This window comes from Colletes gigas, unplaced genomic scaffold (assembly GCF_013123115.1).
Source record: "Colletes gigas isolate AHSC1104 unplaced genomic scaffold, ASM1312311v1 Colletes_gigas_Sc00012, whole genome shotgun sequence".
In the NCBI taxonomy this organism is placed as follows: domain Eukaryota; kingdom Metazoa; phylum Arthropoda; class Insecta; order Hymenoptera; family Colletidae; genus Colletes; species Colletes gigas.
The window spans coordinates 883,411-905,383 of record NW_025106641.1 but is presented as its reverse complement, the minus strand read 5'-3'; the positions used below and the strand labels follow the sequence as shown (position 1 = coordinate 905,383).

At 43.2% G+C, this 21,973-nt stretch overlaps 1 protein-coding gene across 1 annotated transcript in view; it reads left to right on the top strand.

Annotated features, from left to right (window-relative positions):
• The first annotated feature begins 2,459 nt into the window (after positions 1–2,459).
• The window catches only part of LOC122399003 (DNA-directed RNA polymerases I, II, and III subunit RPABC3), a 56,282-nt gene continuing 36,768 nt past the window's right edge, over positions 2,460–21,973 (top strand). The window contains exon 1 of the mRNA XM_043399296.1: positions 2,460–2,560. Coding sequence (XP_043255231.1) covers positions 2,488–2,560 — 73 coding nt within the window. The 5' untranslated portion in view covers positions 2,460–2,487. The remainder of the gene's footprint in view (positions 2,561–21,973) is intronic.

Here is a 21,973-nt window from a genome sequence, read left to right as displayed (position 1 = left end):
GAGACTACCGGGTACTCTGTATAAAACATCGGCCCCGTCGAGATAAAACTGCTGCCTCGACGCGTCGTCGAGAACGAAAGTTAAAAAGAATGACACAGATACAAGTGCAAGGTTCTGACGGCTTGAAGGGGATGTTCGACGGTTGTCTCGTTGTTTCCTGTCGAAGAGTGCCACGCACGAGCGACGAACTCTCGTCGGAACGGGCAACGTGGCGGTTACGATTAATAAAAATCGATCGAATAAACGAATCGTAGGATAACACTTACATTTTCCCGTGATCGGCCATCCGGACGGTGGTGTACGCTGACCAGCAACGACGTCACGCTCTCCAAGTCCTGTAGCCCTCTCGTGTGCAGCTCGTGGTGTTCGCACGTTCGTTGATAGTGGGAAGTAACTGCTGCTATTTGCCGGATCGGTGGATTCTGGCGCCGTGGAGCGCGAAAAATACGCCACGACGATCACGAGGCGAGATTAGGTGGTGTACACGACGGCATAGAATAGCCGGCACCGTAACAGGAGAAAAAAAAGTGATAGGAACGTACGTCTCACGTCCTCACCGCCGAGCCGTTTGTACTTTCGTTTCGGGCTTTCGTTATCCCGTGAAAGAAACTACTGCGGCACGATCGATCTACTGCGACGCGAACGCGCAACACGCGCGTAACGACCGACGAAAAACGCGTGAACCGTCGTCGCGTTACGTTGCTACGACGCGACGGTAGAAATGCCAGGTTTTTCCGACGAAAATGCGATTACGGACACTCCACAACTCCCGGCCCAGACTGTCATCGATTGTTGACGAGCGTCTCGACCGATCGTGTCCGTTGGCGAAGTAACCGTGGCGCCATCTGATGTATCTGCAACAGAAAATCACACGTATGAATACGTGCACGTAGAATTCTCGTCGGTACGTACGTGCAATTCGAAGAATCGATCGCTGCGATCCTAGCGACGAGTTGCTATTTTCGTTTGCCCCGGTACCGTCTGCTGCAACGATTATATTCACCGTCGGAAAACGACATCTTTTGGCATCTTTTTCCAGTAGGCAAATGTGAGCCTTCCTCTCTCGACTCCCACGAGGCGGTCCGAAATTACTTCGGGCAGCTTCGGAGAATCGAGAAAGAGGGCATGCGTCAGTTTGCCTTTGTCGACTCTCCGAAACTCCACGAGCTCACGTACGCGTGATCTGGCATAGTGTGAGTAGTGCACTCGGTGCTCGATCTGGCATCACTGCTTTCGTGGCCTAATCTAACTGCCATATCGACTTGAAAGTTCCGAGGTGATTTTAGCGTCCTCTTCCCATGAACGACATGAATTAGTATTGAATGGCAGACAGCTGTAGGCTACAAAAAAGTATGAGACATTTCCATAGGCCATCGTACAAATATATTAAAAATCAGAAACGAATTTTTAAGAAAAATCGACAGGGGATATAGGCGAAATTAAAAAATTTCAAGTCATTCTAAAAAAATTATTTTCAGTTGCGGGAATCAATAGCAATCATTTTTGGTGAATAGACATACTCCCGAAATCCTACGCATTTTCGAGAAAAAAATTTCTAATCGAAAATATAATGTAATATTTTCTACATTATCGACTTGATTTTCTGCCAACAATGGGGATTCATATGTATACATATGTGAAGGAAAACAGAGGAAGTTTGAAAACTGTTGAAACTTGATGAAATTTATAAACTTGTTTTGAAGTATAGGTTTGAACTTTGGAAGTAATGAATTACGTGTACCAACAAGTATTTAATAGTAACTTTATTCAGACTTCCTTGTGATTACGCAACGTTATGAAATCCCTAATTTTACGTAACTCGTTAATACCAATGTATGCGTCATAATACCGAGGCCTATTTCAATACGTATATGTGTAACGATAGAACCCCTCTCAAGCTGTTTAAAAGGATAATTGTGCTGCGTAAAAACCTTAAGGCTGTACAGTGTCTCCCTCGGTCGACTTCTCGGAAAATCAAAACTTTCAAGGTTATCTGGGTCTTCAATCTAATAAACATCATTATTTCCTAATTGTGTTGATGTTCCGCTATAAATGTAAAGAAGGGCTGCTTTAACGTTCGCTATTTAGATTCTGCTATTACTGTAACTATGGAACACATATTTGCCATGCCAAAGTATTTAACATATGACGTAATAGACTGTACAAATACGTACGTACATTTATGTTATTAATTGTCATACGAAAACTCAAGAAAGAATCAAAATACGTATGAATTTTAAGAATATAATCTTTCAAAATTACAAGTATAAACTTATAAAAGATATTTTTGTAGTTGGCAGAAAGCGAATGTCAAAAAATAGAATTTTAAATGGTTCCAAAGTTATATGTAATTTTTACGTTTAATGAACTTGAAATTAATTTATCGAAATGTCTAACCTACATTATTGTGTTGTAGGGATCTGAAATTACGTTCTTCGTAAACATGATGTTTACTACGAGAGGGAAGCACCGTCGCAAGTGCCTAAAATGGCGGGTGTGCTTTTCGAGGATATTTTCAACGTAAAAGACATGGACCCGGAAGGCAAGAAGTTCGACAGGGGTAAGTCTGAAACGTTGTTCACATCTTCATGTATTTATTAACTGTGTTACGCCCGAATAATTCGCCTTGGCGTGGATTTTTTAAGCCTTGAAAGAGGTACATTTCGTCAACGTTTGTCCCTTGCGGAAGTTTGCCGGGAAGCACATGGTGTGACAGCTTGATTTAAATACTGGTTTTCGTATGTGAACTCTCTAAGAAATTGTTTCGATTACTTGCTACAAGTAGTACGTTTATCATCCAATGTTTCTTCATTGATAAGATTGTTGAGTAATTGTTTGGAACATTCTAAAATTGCACTAGTCATTCGTTGACCATCTTATCTTCTGTGAAGGCGGGTAATTTGAAACATGAATGTCTAACAAAACAATTGTTACAGAATCATACCTTGTTGATTTAATATATACATAACAAATGTTTAATGAATAGTAAAAGTGGTTATATATATAACGGAAGTAGCATTAGCAAAATGAACTTTTTATGTTACTTTCATTTTTCTTTGATATTATTTATCTGCCATAATCGAGTTCATATTGACATTACCTTCACGTAGCATAAAGATTCTGCCAGCATGATCTTTTTCCAGAAAGAGGACGCAAGGGTCGAGTATGTTTGACATTAATTTGAAAGGCAGTGCTACATAACAATGCAGCTTCGTTCTTTTCATCGCCTTGAACTATGATTTGAAATTTGTCGCTCATGTTTCTTTTACCCGACCAACAAAATATACAGATCATTTTTGATATAGAAAAATTACGATTCCGTGACACGAAGAATTTCGTTGAAGCTTGTAGTGATTGTGCGGCACGACGTGCTTAACAATGTGCATTGTTTTACTTATCGGAACCTCTTATCGGTTTTCTGTTTTATATTCGGCGAAAAGTGACGAAATCGAACCGCTTTTGTGTTTCGCGATACTGTATTCGTTCCGACTATTACGATTTCACGAACGACAAGGTTTATTCTCTGCAAACAATTTTATGCAGCGAACTGAAAAGTATAGTTATTTATTATTACACGAATGAAAAATTTTTTAATTCACAGATTCTATTTTTAAAATACAATTTTTAATCGCAATAAATTTAGAAGCAGTATAATATTACTTTTGTGTATATATATATATATACAGAATTTTAATGTTTTTTTATATAATTGCTAAATGATTTCAATCTATTTTTCACTTTCTGTCGTGCTTATTCGTTGCATATCGACTCTAGTCGATTCAAAGTCATTAAATTTATTTCTTGCATAACAGAGTAATGTTTTAGACGTTAAAAGGAAGTTAGAAAAAGTAAACCTTGAAACAGAACCGTTTCGTTGTGTCGTGTCGTGCGGAGGATCAATTTTTAAGACAATGGCGTAATTCGTAAAAAAAAAATGTGGTGTGTATCGCAGCGTCACCCTGTATTTTCACCTACATTATCGCCGGGTAAAGGGTTCCGCTGGAACAGCAGCGTTCCACGCAGATGGGTGTTAGTGGAGTCAGGTACGCGAGTGAGCGAGAGAAAAGATGTGATCTCGGTTAGCGGGGTAGGGAAAGGAGAGGGCGGCGGAGCTGTAGAACGGGCAAGAGAGGCTCGGAGGCAACTCGAAGGATCGCGTGGAGCAGGGGCGCACTCTGGGGCAATGCGAGGGAGGAATTGCATTCCCTCTACCACAAATATCAATTCTTTAACCATTACAATTTTTTTGCACAATGAAAGTACTTGCTCCAATTTGTTTCTCGACAGATCTACCTAAATGAAAGATATTTAATTTATTTTCGTCTACGAGAGCGACATCAGGGAACATTAAATTTTATTAAATGTATTACAAAATAATCCGTCTCGGTTAATTTTTAGTTGCTTCGCGTACTGTTAAATTTCTGGGTATGTCACATAGTGTGAAGGCTGACTGCACGGTAAAAGGACTTTTTTTTTCATCACGTACCGCATACGATTCCGCTCTCGAAATTTGACGTGCATCGAGGAACGCATTGTTCGAAGCTTTCCTCGCGAGAGAAAAAGTGCGACTAATCGCAGCGCCGCCCGTGGTTGTGGATCCAAGTTGCACGGTTCGAAACTTTCCGCCCGCGACGAAGGCACTTCGTTCTCGTTTACCGTGTCTCAGTCGTGACCCGATGCATCACTTTTAGGGCTAGTTCCATCCTTGTAATATTCGAATACGCTAAATCCGGCGAACAGTCCTCGAGCCTAACCCGCGATACAATCCTGCCGTGCCGTCGAAACCTATTCAGCATACGTTCTACATATGTACACACGTATGTAGTGCTCTCTGGGAACGATCCTCGCGCAATACCAACGACCAATTGGTCAACGGAGTCCAAAACATCGTTTCGAGTTTCGAAGCGTTGCTCTGATTTCGCCGTGTATGATTCATCGTCGCTGACAGAGATATTCGTGGCCATTATTTATGCGATTCCTCTCAACTTTCACCGGCCGACGCGTACAGACGCGTTTATATATGTAGGTATATAGAATAAAAAGGCGGTGGGACGCGATCCGTTGGCAGGCAGCTCCGTCGCGGCTGCTGGGAGGGTGTGGCGCGGCGAGGGGCACGGTAAGCGGAGTGATGGGTCTGCAGGGGGGTCGAGGGGCGAAAGACGAGGGGGCTGGCAGTCTGCTGCGGCCGGTCGATGCAGCAACGATGCCCGCAGCCGCAGCAGCAGCAGGCAGCACCGAGCAACATCGCATTCGCGTAATACGACGCGACTCTGGATACCGTGGGGAGGTTGTCGGAGTGAGGGGGGAGCAGCCGGGACGCGTTAGACCGACCGTGGTGGGGGTTGACACGGTCAAGGTCAGTTTCGGTTCCAAGGTCGCGGGGAGATGTCATCTCAGGAGGGAGACGCGCGGTCTTTCCTTCTCTGTCTTGCCTGCTCGTTCGCGTTGTCTTCTGTTTCGTCGTTCGGTGTGTCTGCATCGCGTTCCACCGTTGGCTCGGTCTTCCTCGTGCTTCTTTACTCGATATCTCTGTGCGCACCAGCAATTGTGATGTAATAGAGATTTTTTTATAGCGTTTCTTACCCTTTCGTTTCTTCGTCTCGAAATGAATTTTCATTAGCTGGCCAAAATCTACGTTCCACGTTAATTGAACAACGTTGAACGATCCAAGCTCGAATCGCTGGTCAATCGGTGCTTTATTTGCAGAAGCATGTAAATCTGTTTCCATGGCTGTTTGGTCGGTCATCTGATTTCGTTCCGACACTTTTTTATCGAACGGTCGAACCAATTCAATGGCCCGGACGCGACGAACGTTATGGTTCGTTATGCGCCGTCGAACTAATAAATTCCCAAAAAAGCGAGTAACGGTCGTCGATTTCACAAACAGGGTGAATAGTGCCTATTTCGCTCGCTTGGACAGACCGGACAGGGAAACAGACGCATCGAGAGAAGAAAATGATATTATTAATTTGTTCCCATTAATCCCAGCCTTTTGTTTCTGACGGACGGTTCCGTGGTCATGATATTCCAATAGGACACGTGCCTGTAATTCCGACGTACGGTATCGACTTCGTTTCCATTTTCGTGTATAAAATTAATCGCGCGGAATGGGCGTTGTCAGCGAATTTCATCCGTGAAATACCTCCGCGGGACGCGCGCCACGGATCATTTCACAAATCTTAATACAGTTCTCATTTCCACGAATTTACCCAAAATGTGGTTCAGAGATTTTAGAAATAGAAAAATCTAAAAATGCGTGAGGTTAGTCGAAACCCTAGAACCTTGCTATCGGTAGCCTGGAATCGTGTCTAAAAAAAAGCATCGATACAATCGATAACATTTACGTGTAAAATGTCACCATGGTCTTTAGCGTCTGTAAAAGTCAATATAGGGTTAAGAACGTGTTTTAGTTTTTATCATAAAAAATTAGATCAGTCTGGGAATGTATTACTCGGTCCTACCACTCGACAATTATTACTGTATAAATTTGTATATCTGTTATTCTTGCTAAATTTGTGGGCGCGCCACTGTCGACTGGTAACTCTAGCGAGACATAAAGAAGACAGTCGAACAGGTCGACTGATACACGTCGGAACGAAGGTTAACGACGATGATCGACTGTTGCGAAGGCCAATCGTGTACGAAGATTAAATCATCGTTTATGGGCCAACTTTCGTTCAGTCTGATCGATAGCGTGAATCTGAACTGCATTCTAATGCTGCTTTTCTTTAATTTGTAAAATATTTATCTATTTATTTATCCGGTCTTTGCCGCTTATTGCGCGTTTTAAGGTCGATCGTCGAAGTTTCGAACTCGTTTATTCGGCCATTGTTAAAAAACGTGTCGTAGCCTCTGCACTGCCGTATCATTTATCTAGAGGAGCTCCTCGAAGTCGATACAGCCACGGTAGTTCCAGAAAACTTTAAATCCCAGAGAGTGTGTCTGTATATATGGGTAGGACGCCCAATATGCGATTAAGGTCGCAACCTTGACCGACAACTGCACCGAGAAAGAGTCTTAAATGTGTAACGAGTCGGATAAATTCACCGCAGTAATATTTACAGAGAGTTTCGATACTCTTGCTAGTGACCGATACACTTCTATTCGTATCTATTCTAAATTTAACTCGTTCAATTTGTTTAACGCATCAAGGGGAAGAACCTCTTTCTCGATATTTATTTCAAAGTATACTTTTCGCGATAAGATATCGTCGTATAAAATAAAACGACCACCTTGAGACGCACTAGTAAAATATTTACTATCGAGATGCACCATGAATCGAACGTCAGTTATGGATATAGTCTTCGGTCGGACTGACCAAGGTTGTTCGCGAACACTTGGCAATTTGGTCCCTTTCGAAAATCGAACGAAAGTCTTGAGTATCTGGTTGCGCAATCTTCAAAGATCGTTTCTCACAGTAGGTCACCTTCCAATGTCGGGTGCTGAGGTAATTCGAGCAATTTGCTCGGACAACTCAGCCAGATCGTTGGCGAGCCTAATAATTTCCTCCTTCTGTCCAAGAATCGTGCATACATACGTGATTTCACGTTATTTTTAGGAATGGAAATTCGCTGTGCGATTCCGCGAATGATAGAATCACGCACAGGGATAATCTGCAGGTGTTCCGACAGTAAAAAAAGTCAAATTGCAAACTAATCTTCTCTTTGTTCGATCGATACATAATAAATTCAAAAATAATGTAAGGACGTACAATATGTCCAGTCGCATAGATGTCTGGTAGCCATTTTACTTATTTCCATACTTGAGACTAGTGTCTTCACGTGTATTACAACACAAAGTCGTGCACGAAGCAGCACGTGGACATTGGCTGCGTCAAATTACACTTGAAACAATGCCCAGACTCTATTAGGCGCCGCCATGGTTTCTTTCACGACCTAATCAAAGCAGATGGCGCAGAGTCTAATTACTAGGTTAACCTATACATTTGCAACGACGTGATTGTGATTTCAGTACACGGAACAACTAAATCTTATCTCCAACGATCGATAGTCTAATATTTTTCATTTGTTCGGAATTTTCTTTAGTCTCGCCTATTACGTAACGTCGTTGATCGTTTCGAACGGAAACACAATGATCTCGTTAACGCGACCGATTGTTCGGCGTTCAATTTTCGTTGGCGATTGCACAAGGAACATCCACGGGGGCCGAATAATAAAAAAATCTTTGAGAAACGTTCGTTCCTGGGAGCGCACGAGTTACATCATACACCGGGGCCGTATTATCCATTTAATCTGATAAATGACGCCGAGCTAATCAGGCAATGGCGAACGGAACGCACAACGCTACGCAACGAATGCAAGACACGTACACAACACGCGCGTGATCCTCGTCCTCGACTGTTCTCCTTGCAGCCGCTAGACGTCCCATCTGCTTATTCCCTTTCTCTGTGACCCATTTCGGCGAAACGTGGCTAAAAAAAGAAGAAACAGAAAGCACAGAAATCGGAGAACGCATGCAACGAACGCGCGACGCTCAAGAAACAGATTGTTTTTCGCCGCGAGTCGCGTACCCAGAAATTTAGTCGCTTTGCAATATTTTATTAGAGAAAATGAATATTTGTATCGGTATAAAATACAGTTGTTCCCTCGTACTCCCCCTCGGTGCGCCGCTATTCATCGTACACTTGAGAATTCGGGATGCATGGTTAGTTAACGTTCGACAGTGGGACAAGTCACGATGGGAGCTTCTTTTCAGAGGCTCCGCCGAGACGCCTCATGACGTTGCATATTGTCGGACTAAAACGAGTCCACTTGTGCCAGATGCGATTCCTTTAAGTTAGCTGTTAGGTTGGCACACCTACGCGTCGGTAATTTAAGGCAATCTTTGCGTCGCATTAGCCATGGTACAAATGTGTCCATTTAGAGGTAAAACGGTTCGATGGACGGTCTACGCGTGTATATCCGTACATTTCGAGAATCGTCGCATTGTGTTGGAAGATCCATTGCACGAAGGCAGTATGTAGGTATACGGGCACTTGAGAACACTGGCGATACGAGGGAACATGTGCACATAACACCAAGATGAGTATAATCGATTATAATTGCGATTGTAATCATTGTTTAATATCGATCGTAATTACAGTTTTATCGAAAATATCGTCGAATAAAATGCAATTTATAAATGTAATTATTAATTCCAACAACCCGCAATTACAATTGAAATTGTCAAATGTAATTGTGGCTTGGCACAATTGACAATAGTAATTGGGCTAGGTAGCAATGACAATTGTAATTGAAGCAAGTGACAGCTACATTCGCAATTACGTTCGTAATTGTAGTCAGCAGTAATTGTTGTAATTTCTCATTAATTGTAATGTGTAACTTCAATTACCAATTACATTGGTAATCGTAATTACTAATCGTTAATTGGTGGTTTACATCCCGTATCGTATTGCACGGAATTCCTTTGTCAAAACACGTATACATATAGACACGAGAGCGACAAGTTACATGCGCGCGGACCTCAAATCTAGCAAGCAGTATTGATCGATTTCCTGCGAAAGGTACTATCAGAGTTGTAAATTTCACCGGCAGCATCCTCGAAAACGCCAACATTCCCATCGAAACCGACAAGAAGGAATTTTGTCCGCTGTAGCCGAGACATTCGCGACTCGAGAGAGCGCGGTACCACTTGACGACGAAAGGAATCGTGCGATTGGCCGTGTTCGCCGCCGGCCGACCAATCGCGCGAACCCTTTAGCGTGGCGCGATGTGCCGGTTACCGGCTTTCGCGCTCGCGTTGTCTGGCTCTGCTAGCAATTGCGCGCAAAGCAAGAAAAAGCGAGGGAGATCGGTGTACGTGTTCGCGGGAAAAAGACGAACGTAAAATCGCGATCGCGACGAAGACAACGAACGTTCGCGCTCGTGTGTACGTGGCCGAGAGACAGAGAGAGAGAGAGAGAGAGAGAAAGAGAGAGAGAAAGAGAGAGAGAAAGAAAGAAACACGCGCATGGAAAGAACAACGAGGACAAAAGTAAATAGCGAAGAAGAAAATGGACATACCGGCGTGGAGACAGAGCGAGAAAGAGGAGGATAGAACGGGCGTGGAAACGGGAAGGTGCTACGGAGTAGCTGTAGGAGCGAGAAAGAAGTACAGAGAGCGCGAGAGAGACACGTCGATGAAAAAGGGGGGCACGGTGGTGCCGGCTGCCTTCGGCGAGTCGACAGTTTGGTGTTCGGTGTTGCTAGGCGCGAGGGCCACTGTCAGTGCCAAGGCGGCAGCCGGCAACCTTCTCGCGACCGCGAATCGAGCTACCTTTTTCTTCGTTTCTCGTCTCCGCGTATCCGTTCCTGTCATTCCTTTCGGTCTACCCTCGCGGGCTCGTCGAGATCTACAATTCTCTCCATGTTTTCTACTGAGAACGCGGTTCCCGTCGCGATGCGGTTTCGAGACTGTTCCAACGGTGAACCGGCACCCGATCGCGGGTCGACTTTTCTGGCAGCACTGCGTCGTCGTCGTCGTCGTCGACGCGCTGCGTCTGCGTGCGTGTGTGCGTGAAAACCAGTGTTGGGCAAATTTTGATCGAAGCGACGATCTACGATCACGATTTAGACGAATAATCGTTAATCAATCGCAACGATTCCATCGATCGTTAGTCACTTGCATCGTTGATTAAATTAATGGTTATGTTTCGGTGGTGTCGAATTGAAAGTAACACGAATATTTCTTTTCCACGCAATTAAAGAATTTAACTGCTCACGGATGTTCTTTAATAGTTAATACGTTTGAACGGAATGTTCGATGTTTTCGATTTAATACCAGTGAAGCATAACTATTTAATTAATCGTCGTGATTAATATCGTATCGCGTTATCGATTAATTAGTTGAGAAGAATCGGTCGATAAATGCCCAACTCTGGTAAAAATATAGAGATGTGGCATGGAGCACACAAATCCAACGAACTAATCGAACATGGGACGTCTTTTGAACGATTTTGCAACGATTTCTGCCGTAGGAACTGGTCAGTGATCGGGTAAGATCAAAATTAATTTTTGAAAAGCCTCGAAGCTGGATAGAGATCGAATGCTGCACGAATTTCACGGTTTTATGAATAAATGAAATAGAATTCGATAATGAAACAATAATTTTTCATCAAAATTTTGCAAGCATCGGCCATTTTTCAAGTTAGTACGGTGATTTTGGCTAGTCGTACGGAAACATACATTAAACGATCGGAAACAGCCAATAAACTGTGCGATTTCATCCAGCTACGTATTTCAGTATATCGATGATAAAGTTTTTATTACTCCTACGTAATTTTAATGTTTATGGTATATTTTAAAAATTCCGCGAACACGTAGCATTTCGGTACGTGCCAAATAGTAACGTAAAATTGAAAAAGTAGAATCGTCGAAATGCGTTTAAAATGTATCAGTTACCGAATTCTGCCAACGACAATGACAGCGGGAATGCTAATACTGCGCGTTTTATCGCGCCTTATCGGACGGTTAAATATCCTTTTCGAAATGTGAAAACGTTTTGAACACTTTAAACGTACGTAATAATGGGTAACAACGACGTATGCGATAAATCGTTCCAATTTCATCGAGTGTCGCGTCTTATCTTGACTGTTCGATGCTGTTGAACACGTTTCCAACCGAATGTTTGCTAATAATATACAGTACCTTCGATACTTGATTTTTTAACCAAAAATTATTTAGATTCGTAACATATATTACTATTACGACACAAATGTATTACATTACGCCCTGCTAGAAATATGAAATCATAGGCATCGTTCAAGCGTGGCTGTGCATTTTGCAGCTTCGCCTTGCAGGCGTTTTGGTGCTTTTGATTTCGTAAATCGAGAGCATACATTTTTCCTCGTCAACTTCGAGTCGGTGTTAAGCATTGAATGTAACTCTCAAGGTTGACGCAATATTGTGAAATCATTGCAAGCCACCGAGAAGCCGTATCTCGTTTTCTTACAAATGTGTTATGTTCTCGTGGCGTGTGTGTCGTTGTTGTTGTGTTGGCAATCGTCGATCACACTTGTGCACGTGCGACGCATGTTTACACACAAGCTGCGACGCAAAATCGACGCAGAGAGAGAGATCGATCGAAGAAAATTGCGTAGTTAACGGGTTGTATCCCCTGATCTGCCTCCATAGCACTTGGGGGTCTCCTAGGTGTTCCCGTTAACGCGATTAGGGGAATGAGTGTAAATCAACCGACTGGTCTTGCATGCGCGGGTGAACCTGCGCAGACGCACGCACCGTTTCACGACTATGTTTTCGTGATCGATGCTCGAACCGTTTGCTGCTCTTCTCTTCCTAATGTTTAATCATCCTTTCGTTATTTCTAGATCGATATCTACGTGTAAAAGTTTCCGATTCGTTCTTGTCGTTAAAAATAAATATGAACGCGGGTTTGGAAATTAAACGAATGCAGGAATTCGTTCGATCGAGCGAACCGTTGTTCCTAACGGTCAAATTCGTAGGATGTCTGCCATTTTTCGAACGCTGCGCCGCCGTCGAGTTAACCTTTAAGAAATTACTCTGGTAATTTTAGTTGAAATGATCGATTGCTGTAATCTTTTAACTGCTACGCCGAGGTACATAAATTTTCTGACTTTTACGGATGATTCATAACTAAATTTATTCCAAATAAATCTCCAGGAACTGTCTAGTTTTCATGCCGCCAAAGTAGAAAATTACCCACTCGAGATGTTCTTTACACAGGTTTGTTCGTCGTGCGCACGTTGGTACAATATCTGTCCATTGGACGAACAGTATTTCTCTTAGGGAAATGTTTATGTACCTTCGATAAATGCCGTCGTGTGTATCGGTTGTAATCAATTATTTTCAGAATTTACTGTAACTGGCTTTTTTGTTTATCCGTTTTCTCGTTACTATCGACCGACGGAGCTTAGCTATCCGATTATTGTGTTTCTTTCTGGCTCGGTTATGCTCGTAATTTCTCCCGGCCATTACTTTCTGCCAATCGAACCGCGATCAGAACCGGTTCTTAAATCTCGAATCATTACAAAACGTGTAGCTGTCCTCGGCTGGTTCCCTCAGCCTCTTTGCCGCGCACCGTGCCAACATTTATCTTTATTTATTTATTTCAGTAATTAATGAGTCGATACACAATTTTGCACACAATTTTTCATAACACGTACAATTTAAAATTTATATGCCAGTAGTTCGTAAATGTAAATCTTTTTAAAAGGCTGATTTTCTGTACGAGTTATCAAATGATAATCTTCATATTTTTTACATTTATCGCAACTTCTGATAAATCTGTAATATTGCGTAAAAGATAAAATACTGATATTTTCGACGATTTCCATAGAAGAGATTATATAATCTATGTATCTCCTGTATCGGAAGTTCAACATATCTTACCTCTATTAATGTGTTGTGGATTTCTGGAAAATGTAACACATGTATCTTCGGTGTTCATCTCTGTCGTCATTAATTGTAGGATACATTTGTTCAGCGTCGAAAATTTTGCGTAATATCTCCGCAGACCTTATAATTTTTTCGAGATATCAAACACGCGACAGGTGATAAATTATCGCAACTATGTGTGAATAACAACTGGGAGTACATATCTATAGCTACGATTTGCACGTTGTTAGAAATAGCAGTTTACTTCTTTGAATACCCGATTGATTTTGATACGTAAGTTGTAATTAAAAAGTAATATTTGTGTGTCAGATTCTGCTCGAAACGTTTATAAGCAGATTCTTCAATGCTATTGGCACCAGCAGCCATGCTTGTGTCTCGAGAGTGTATAATACCAGTGGTGAGATTTACGCTGGATCAGTAGTTAGTCCCTGAACAGGTAGGGCACTGGTTGGACGCAGTTCAGTAGTTAAACCCACTTCGACAGGCAGACAAATGAAGTGCTTATCGTATCTCGCAATTCCTCTATAATTCCCCGACCGGATCTAATGAAATTTTTTGCGCCCTCCACCATCTCGTCAACCGTAATAATATCTTCTACGCTTTTGCGCGAGCACATTCTTCGGTTAAGTGCTCTCTCGCCGCTTTCAACGATTTTACCGACACGTTACTGACAATTCATTCCATCGAATGACCGAAAAGGATACCTCTCGCGTGCCTCGGCCACTTGAAAAAGCTGAACGAGCAAATTAACAAAATGGTTTAACCGTCCCAACGCGTTCTCTTTTGCCGGAGAAACCGAAGCTAATACATTCCGATTATCGGTTGCGTATAATTTTCAAAACCTCGGATGTTCCATAAATTATTTCAACATATTTTCATAACGAACATAGAAATTATAACGTCTCGGAAGATGGAAAACGTTGAAATTAAATTTCGTCGATTATTGGAGGTTAACGCGTCGCGTTTGCGCATGCGCGGATCGTGTCGATGCTCAATATGTCCGCCAGTTTACGCGGGAATTCGTTTCGGTCCGTCTCCAAGTTCGCTGGTCGATGTTCTAATCTGGAAATGTCTCGCGCGAGGGTTTCGACGCCGGGTAAAAGGAGAGATTGCTTTCGTGGATGGGTCTCTTTTACCAGTCGACCTTGAGCCCAGCTGACAAACCGAGGAAGAAACGGCGGCAACACCATCGTTCGAAAACAGGGGGATTGCGCAATGCTTCGAAATACCGTGACATCGGAACGCCCATCGTCGGTCACCCAGCTTACATCCTCAGGGTTCCTCTTTGTCCTCAGCGAATTCGTAACGAGACGGAGAAGGAGCGGGAGAAAAAAGGCGCGCAGGCCAACGTGTGGTTGCCTCTTCGCTCTCTTCTCCGTCCCTTCCTTCTCTCTCTCTCTCTCTCTCTCTCTCTCTCCTCCTCCTCCTCTCTCCACCTCTGCCCCCCTCTCTCCCCATCGATTTCAGTCTCTTTGTATCTTTTACGCCGAACGCCGGCCTGTCCAACCGACGAATTTATTTTCGTACACGCCTTTCGACTTCACCGACAAGAGATTTATGCGAAATCGCGATCCGTGGCAAACTTTTAAGCGCTCCGGGATTATTCATACCGGCGGTCGCTCGATGAGGAATCAACGACGGTTTTATATACGTTTTTTGGTTAAACGGAGATTCGGCCTCTGAAGTAATATATTTTCCCCCCTTTCGTGTTTTTTCCGCCGGGACTTCCGCGCTCTCCAATGATACCGAGAACATTTTTATTTATTTTTTTCGTTTCACAAAAGGATACGGCGGCGTACAATATTTTTCCTAGTATAGCGCAATCAGGAACGTACGTAGAGTACTTGTCGCCCGGGTATCGTTTCAAAAATATACATAAAATCGGTTAAAGTTTAAACCAGACATTGCTAATGAATTTGAAGTTGTATTACTCAAACTTTAAACTCTTTTTAATAATTTGAAAATAGTTGCGGGAGATACGGTTTTTACTGCCAGGTACGTTGTCGAGCAATCATTAGACAATTTTACTGAAACGACTTAAAAGCAAGATAGTACAAATTTGTTGGTTTTAACGCTCCGCGTGATTCTCAATATGAATTTTTACGAAACAATTATCGTAGCATATGTGGTCTGAACGTTCGTGGCGACGGGACTAGTACGCGATGATAATTCCTTTCGATCATACCACTCGTTATTATTTTAAAGTTCTACGAACATTTTCCAAATATTTTTTTGCGTCATTTCGTTCGCGTAACGCAACGACGAACGCGTCGCTCCACGGTTGCATCGTCCCTCTAGTGGCAATTAAAGTCGATGGCAGTTTCCGTAGCGAAGATTCTCTTAATTCTCGTCATTCGCCCCGCGAGCTTTATTAAAACTTCAAATGAAGGGTTTGCACGATGGCGGGTAAAAGTTGCGGGGATTTTTATTGGAAAAGTCGTAGACGTTTCGTTTTGCCCCTTTTCTGGTAACCATTAATATTTAATTATTGGTAGAAGTCGGTCCTCTAATTAGAGGAACTTTCGAGCGTCCTTAACGCGGGTTGCGAATCGAGTCAACTACAGAAGAGAGACACGAGCGTACCGATAATTCGTCACGTGCCCCGTGACCTTCGACTTCAGCGAGAGTGTTTCTTGGTGATCTCGATTGGACCGAAGCTTGTTCTTGCTCGATATACAGGGTGTTCGCGGCCAACCCTGGGAAATATTTTAATGGGAGATTCTAGAGACCAAAATAAGACGAAAATCAAGGATACTAATTTGTTGATCGAGGCTTCGTGGATAGATTATTACTATTTTATTAAATTGATCTCGTCAATCTCCGTCTATTCTGACTCGTTTCGTCGCCGCAATCTTTTCTTCGATCACAAGCGCGAATATACGATCGACGAGGTCAAAATTGAAATTCATATTTCACGTAGGAACCTGCCGCGAGCGATCGGGCCGTGGCTGCCTATGGAATTTCGTTGTCTTCGATACACGTGAAGCATTCTAAAAATCGTTGCGAGAGACGTACTGTAATTTTTAATCGGAACTCGAAGTAGGCGGATGGAAACTGAAAATAATAAATAAAAAAATTAATTGATAACAGGGTCTGGCTGAAATGATATAATCTTTCGATCTCTCTTTTGTGTGTATGTTGCCCGGGTCGTTGCAGCGCATAGTAATTGTTGTCGCGGCTAGCCTACACAGGGTTGCGTGCGCGCAGAAAAATCAACTCGCGCGTCTCCCCCTGGCGAATCCCTAATATGTCCACCAATAATACAAAACCTCTAATCCCGGGCGGATCGATCGGAAGCCCGAAAGCCACGGAGGACCGTCAAAATTCCCGCGCGTCTGCCAACTAATTAAAATGCCACGTCCCCCCCCCGACTGTCGATCACGATCAAAGAGGAAAAGGAATTGATGAATCGGCCGAGTCCACGCGGAAAAGAACAAAAAGATACGATATTAACGAGGGAAGATCGCAAATTTGCAGGATGTCGATTTTAATGAAACCTCGCGGAGAGTATTTTATTTATAGAACGCCTAAAAAGCTTTGCTTACCGTGAGCTAACTAAAATAACGTTCAAGGGCAGAAGTAAAATAATATATAGATCGATTTAATATAACAAGATTTATTAAAGTTTACTTTGCCCGCTATTGGTTTCGCGAAGCTGGAATCTGAAATACGATTTGAGAAGAGCAAAAAGAAATAATTTGTTGCTTAACGGGGCACAAGTTTTTCAGCCATTAAGTAAGAAAAGAAAACACAACACACCGGGGCCTGCCGTACGCCTGGCCGTTCTGGAATTAAAAGCTTCGAGAACACAGAGGTGGCGAAAAAGTGAGAAAGACAGAGGAAGGTTAGCTGTTAAAGTGGCGGGGGTTGGGGGGCGGGTGGGAGATGCGTCACCGGTAGGTGGCGCCTACCACCCTCGCCCTCCGTGGCTCTTTTGAAGGTCAAGGTTTCTCTCCCGCCTTCCCCTACCTTTGTGCGCGCGTGTGGCAAGAGGATTACGAGAGAGGGGGGTCCGGGGGGGTAAGAAGGGAGGCTGCAGGCGTACAAGTGTTGGTAGATGAGCGGACGACGGGGAGGGGTGCCCGGGGGCGCGCGTGGGTGGCCGTGAGGGTGTGTGTCAGGGGTGGCGAGAGCCCGGTGCCCAGTATTTATAGCGCTTGCGAACCGGTCGATAGCGGATAGCGACACTGCGCAGTTGGGAAGCCCTCGTACCGAACTCCATCCCCCACTTTCTCTCCCTTCTTCTGTTCTTGTCTCCCAACCACCTTCGAGCACCCCTCGTCTACCCTTTACCGACCTCTTACTTGCTCGGCCACCCCTTTCGCATCGAGGCTTTTTGCTTATTTCGCCTCCTTACTCTCCCCCTCTTTCTGTTCGCCTTCGCGTTAAACTTAATTTTTTTTTTTTCTTTTTGGTTCTGGTAAAATCATCATCCGGATAAAAGTTACGAATTACTGGACGAACTTTTATTTCTTGAATAAAAATTGGAATTTCAGTTACAAAGGTACCTTAAGGTGTTCGCGTAAACACGGTTAATTTATGTAAAAAAAATATGTTGTCGCGATAGAACATTGCAAGGACGTAGAGAATCGGAAACCTCCATATGTTACACGCACAGAAACTAAATAATTGCACGGTGTCTATTATTCGATATATTTTTCCCATCATCCCGGTCGTGGGATGCTTCGACGACGCGAAAAGGTCGATATTGGTATTGATCAGGTCTTTTAGTGGCGATAGTTTTAGAAGTCGTTTCGGATAGCATCGGTAGTATCGCGCGAGATCGTGTTTCTTTCGTCCCCCCAAACAAACAAGCGCCTACTCAGAAACATTAATAGAATATAATGTAAAAGGAATAATAAATATATTTGCTTAAGATTTCATAACTCTTGGGGGGATAAGGGAGACAATCTCCCCTCTCTTAGATCCCCCCACTGACTGAGGCTTCATTAGTTTCATGGCAAAGCCTCCCTTGCCTAATTTACTTACTACCACAAGAACATAAAATTTGTCTACATGGTTACATAAGGCAATTTCATAAAATCATAAAAATCAATAATCGAATCGCATAACTTAAAAAATATCGATTCGTCAAATTGGGAGATTCAATTTTTATCAGTCGATACGTTTTATTATTGTTCGAAATTTGTTGTCCAGGTGAAAATTTTCTTCTTCCTTGATCTCTCGAGTGAACGTAGTCGTGTGTTGTCTATCGCGCGTCCTAAGTATAGGAGGCTTGCATCTATTTTCGCGGTTAATTCACAGTGCGCGTTATTGGTGAACACTTGCTAGCCAGTCGTGCTATATTAAGACGACGGATTATCGAGTGTTGGATTATTAATAAGAATCACCTGTCACGCGATTGATTCTAGAAGTTATCAAAGTACGCGTGTCGAGGGCGAAAAATGATTTGAAATTTATGAGTTGGTGAGGTTTAGTGATTTGACGGGAAAATTAAATTTAACGCGCTTAACGTACCGATTGATCACCGAGAAAAATTAATGATCGAACGAAAGTTGAACATTGATCGAAGAGCTGCTTGATTTTGTTTCGATTAATAGTTACATCTATGGTGTACAATTAAATTGGTTTCCAGCTGGAATACAAGGGTAATTAAATTTTCCGTCTAGATTATTACCAACAATAATCTGTCCTTTTGTTTCGTTAAATTCGTTTGTATCAAAGCGATGAGAAAGATTAACTAATTGAAAGATAATGGGAGACGAAAAGGGGGTCAGATTAAAATCATGAAATTAACGATATTAACTCGCTAATCTTTTACGGGGCTGAAGTAAAAATTACTTTCGTAAAGGAGACGGGAAATCTGGTGTAGAATTTGATTGTCGTTCAAAGGAGAATAATTCAAAAGATGCGCCTGGTACGTTTGAAAGAACCAGCCGAATGTAAAAACAACGTCGTGTCTCCGTTCAGCGGGTAAAAAAACGAAAACACACATAGGGCACAACAGCGGAGAGAAAACGAAGAAGAATACCAGGAGTGTACATGCGAATAAAGGAAACAAGAAACTTCTCGTAAAGTGAAAGGGAGGAGCGTCGTTAGATAAAGAACTCGTCTAGAAAAGGACGAAAATAACGTCTTACCGTATGTAGATATATACTTATTTACTCAGTTGGTCTCGCTGGAAATCGTCCATCACTTTCGCTACGGATTGGATTTCACAAAGTACACAATGTACGAATTCTCGTTCCCGTTATATACTTTTATACTCACCGTAGATAAAGTATATTCCAATGGCCAGTGTGGATAATTCATGCTTATGCGAGTTAAGCACGTGTGAGTTTCAGCCTTTCTAAGCTTCGCATATTTAAGTGACGTTTTCGGTCAAGGTCGTTGGCCCTTTACAGAAGTTTTGTTAACGCTGGCATTACACCTAACGTCGTCAAGGTTTTCGTCAGTGATATAAGAAAGTTTCTAATATACACGTGTATCGTTCCGAGGGTGAAAATTTCTAACGTTACGTTATCGTACTATATTAATTTTCGACCTATGGTACCAAAAATGACCGAGAATCGAGAAACATTTTATCTAAAAAATTTGCTTGTACGAGACCGAGGTGTTTTTGTTATTCCAACCCATAGCACTGGATGCATAAATCATATTGCTTTGAAAACGAGAAAATCGTATATTATGACTATTATTCGCTCCATTGGATATCGAGGAACAAATGAATATAAGACTCCCTACACCCCCCACCTACGTCTTCTATTTTACTTGTCCCACTTGTGTGTATTACATTTTACGAACGACAATAGAAAGGGTAAGGATGGTGGACGATTTTGAGCGTGAGCCACTGTTTGTGGTACCTGCCGCAGAGAGAAAGCAAGAGAGAGAGGGAGACCGTCGAGAGAAACAACGAGAGGAGAAAAGGGAGGTCAGAGGGTTGGCGAGCGCCGCCCCTGACGCGGTGGGGGTAGATGTATCGCCATCCCTTTCTGATCGCAGGGGTGCATCAGGGGGTTGTCATACCCTGTCCCTCTTCCGTATCGAGTCGGAGAAAGACGGGCGCGAAAAAGGGACGAACGGAAGAGGACGGATCGAGCGTGGGCGTTACTGTGAAAAGGGATGGAAGCTGATTAGCTGGACGAAGAGGCTCGAGGATCGCCGGCGAGGAAACCCGAATGACAGAGACGAGTACGAGTGAAATAATAGACGGAGATGGATGCACGCGGTGCGAAACAAAGACAGACTACTCTCTCTGTGCGTTTCGTTGGAGAACTCTAACCACCGAGCGGTAAAGGTCGCCGTCGCGTTCTCTCCTTCTCCCGTTTCGCTTCTTTCGTTCTCTCCGTCCTCTTTGCTATCCTTTAACGACGAATCGCGACCAGCTGTGGCGGCGCAACGTCAGCTACATTATACAGAGTGTATTGTACGTACAGTGTATCGTGTACCGTCCACGGGACGTACGATTTCAAATCGACAACTTGAAAATCGTTGTTCGCCGCGAAGATCAGGAAATGGAAAAATTAGTCGAACGCGGGGTGACAAAGCTGAAAGGGAGATCGGTGGAAAATGTGTCACGTTGCTTCTCTGTCGTGCGCGCGACCAGAAAATTTTTAAGGCTACAGCAACGGGAGAACGAGGGGCGGAGGGGGGGGGGCGGAGGAAACGTGCTCGGGGCGCGGTGAAGGTTAGAGGGCAACGAAGGATGAGACGTAGTGGGACGAAGGGTGGGAGAATCGCAGGCTCTTCTTGCACATTTCGTCTGGAAGCTCGGGGTACCGTCGTCCGTGAAGCATTGCCGCGTATCCCCGGCGGTGGAGGACCAGCTGACACGTTCGGATGGTCCCGAAGTCGTTCCTAGTTTTAAAGTGCGAGAGTCACGGGAGCGGAGGGGTCCAGCGCGTTGTGTGTCATTGACGACGACTCCCTAGAAAATGGTAATTACAACAGAGACGAGGAAAATCACCCTTAGAGCATGTTCAACCCTCTATAATTCTCCATTATTTTTTACTTTCATCGTGTAACGTGACATCGATACATACCGACGAGGGGATATGAATTGAAAGGTACATTTTTGGAAACGGGGGACCTTTCGACTCTGATTATATACACATTTCTTTCGTCACGATAGCCAGAACAAAATTTTTATTTTTATTCAAACTGACTGTCTTTTTATCAAAGACGTTATATCTTCGCTATTAACAAGTATTCTGTTTTTTTTTCTCTTTTCCATAACCGTAGTGAAAAGGTGATAGTTTTTCTCCGGTCCGTTTCTAAAGTTGCGCTTAGATTACGTCATTCTAGTCGTATGTAATATTTGTGGCATGTTGTCATAGTCTTGAGTATAGAAACTATTGCTGTAAGAATAATTCATCGTGTCCCAATTGTGTAAAATTTCCTCGCGGAACAACCTGGAATCTTTTTTTATCGGATCCCTTGCGATCGGTCGCGTTACTAGGAGATTAATACCGTTTCAATTACTTGGTTGACGCAATGGCGAAAAATATCCTCGTCGGCCTCCAATTTGTCTTTTTTTTTTTTCTTTTTTTATTTGGTATTATTACACAACACCCAGACCGTCGGTGGCAATCAAAGCACGAAACGTTGGACGTGGTACGAAGGGACGGATGAAGATTCCT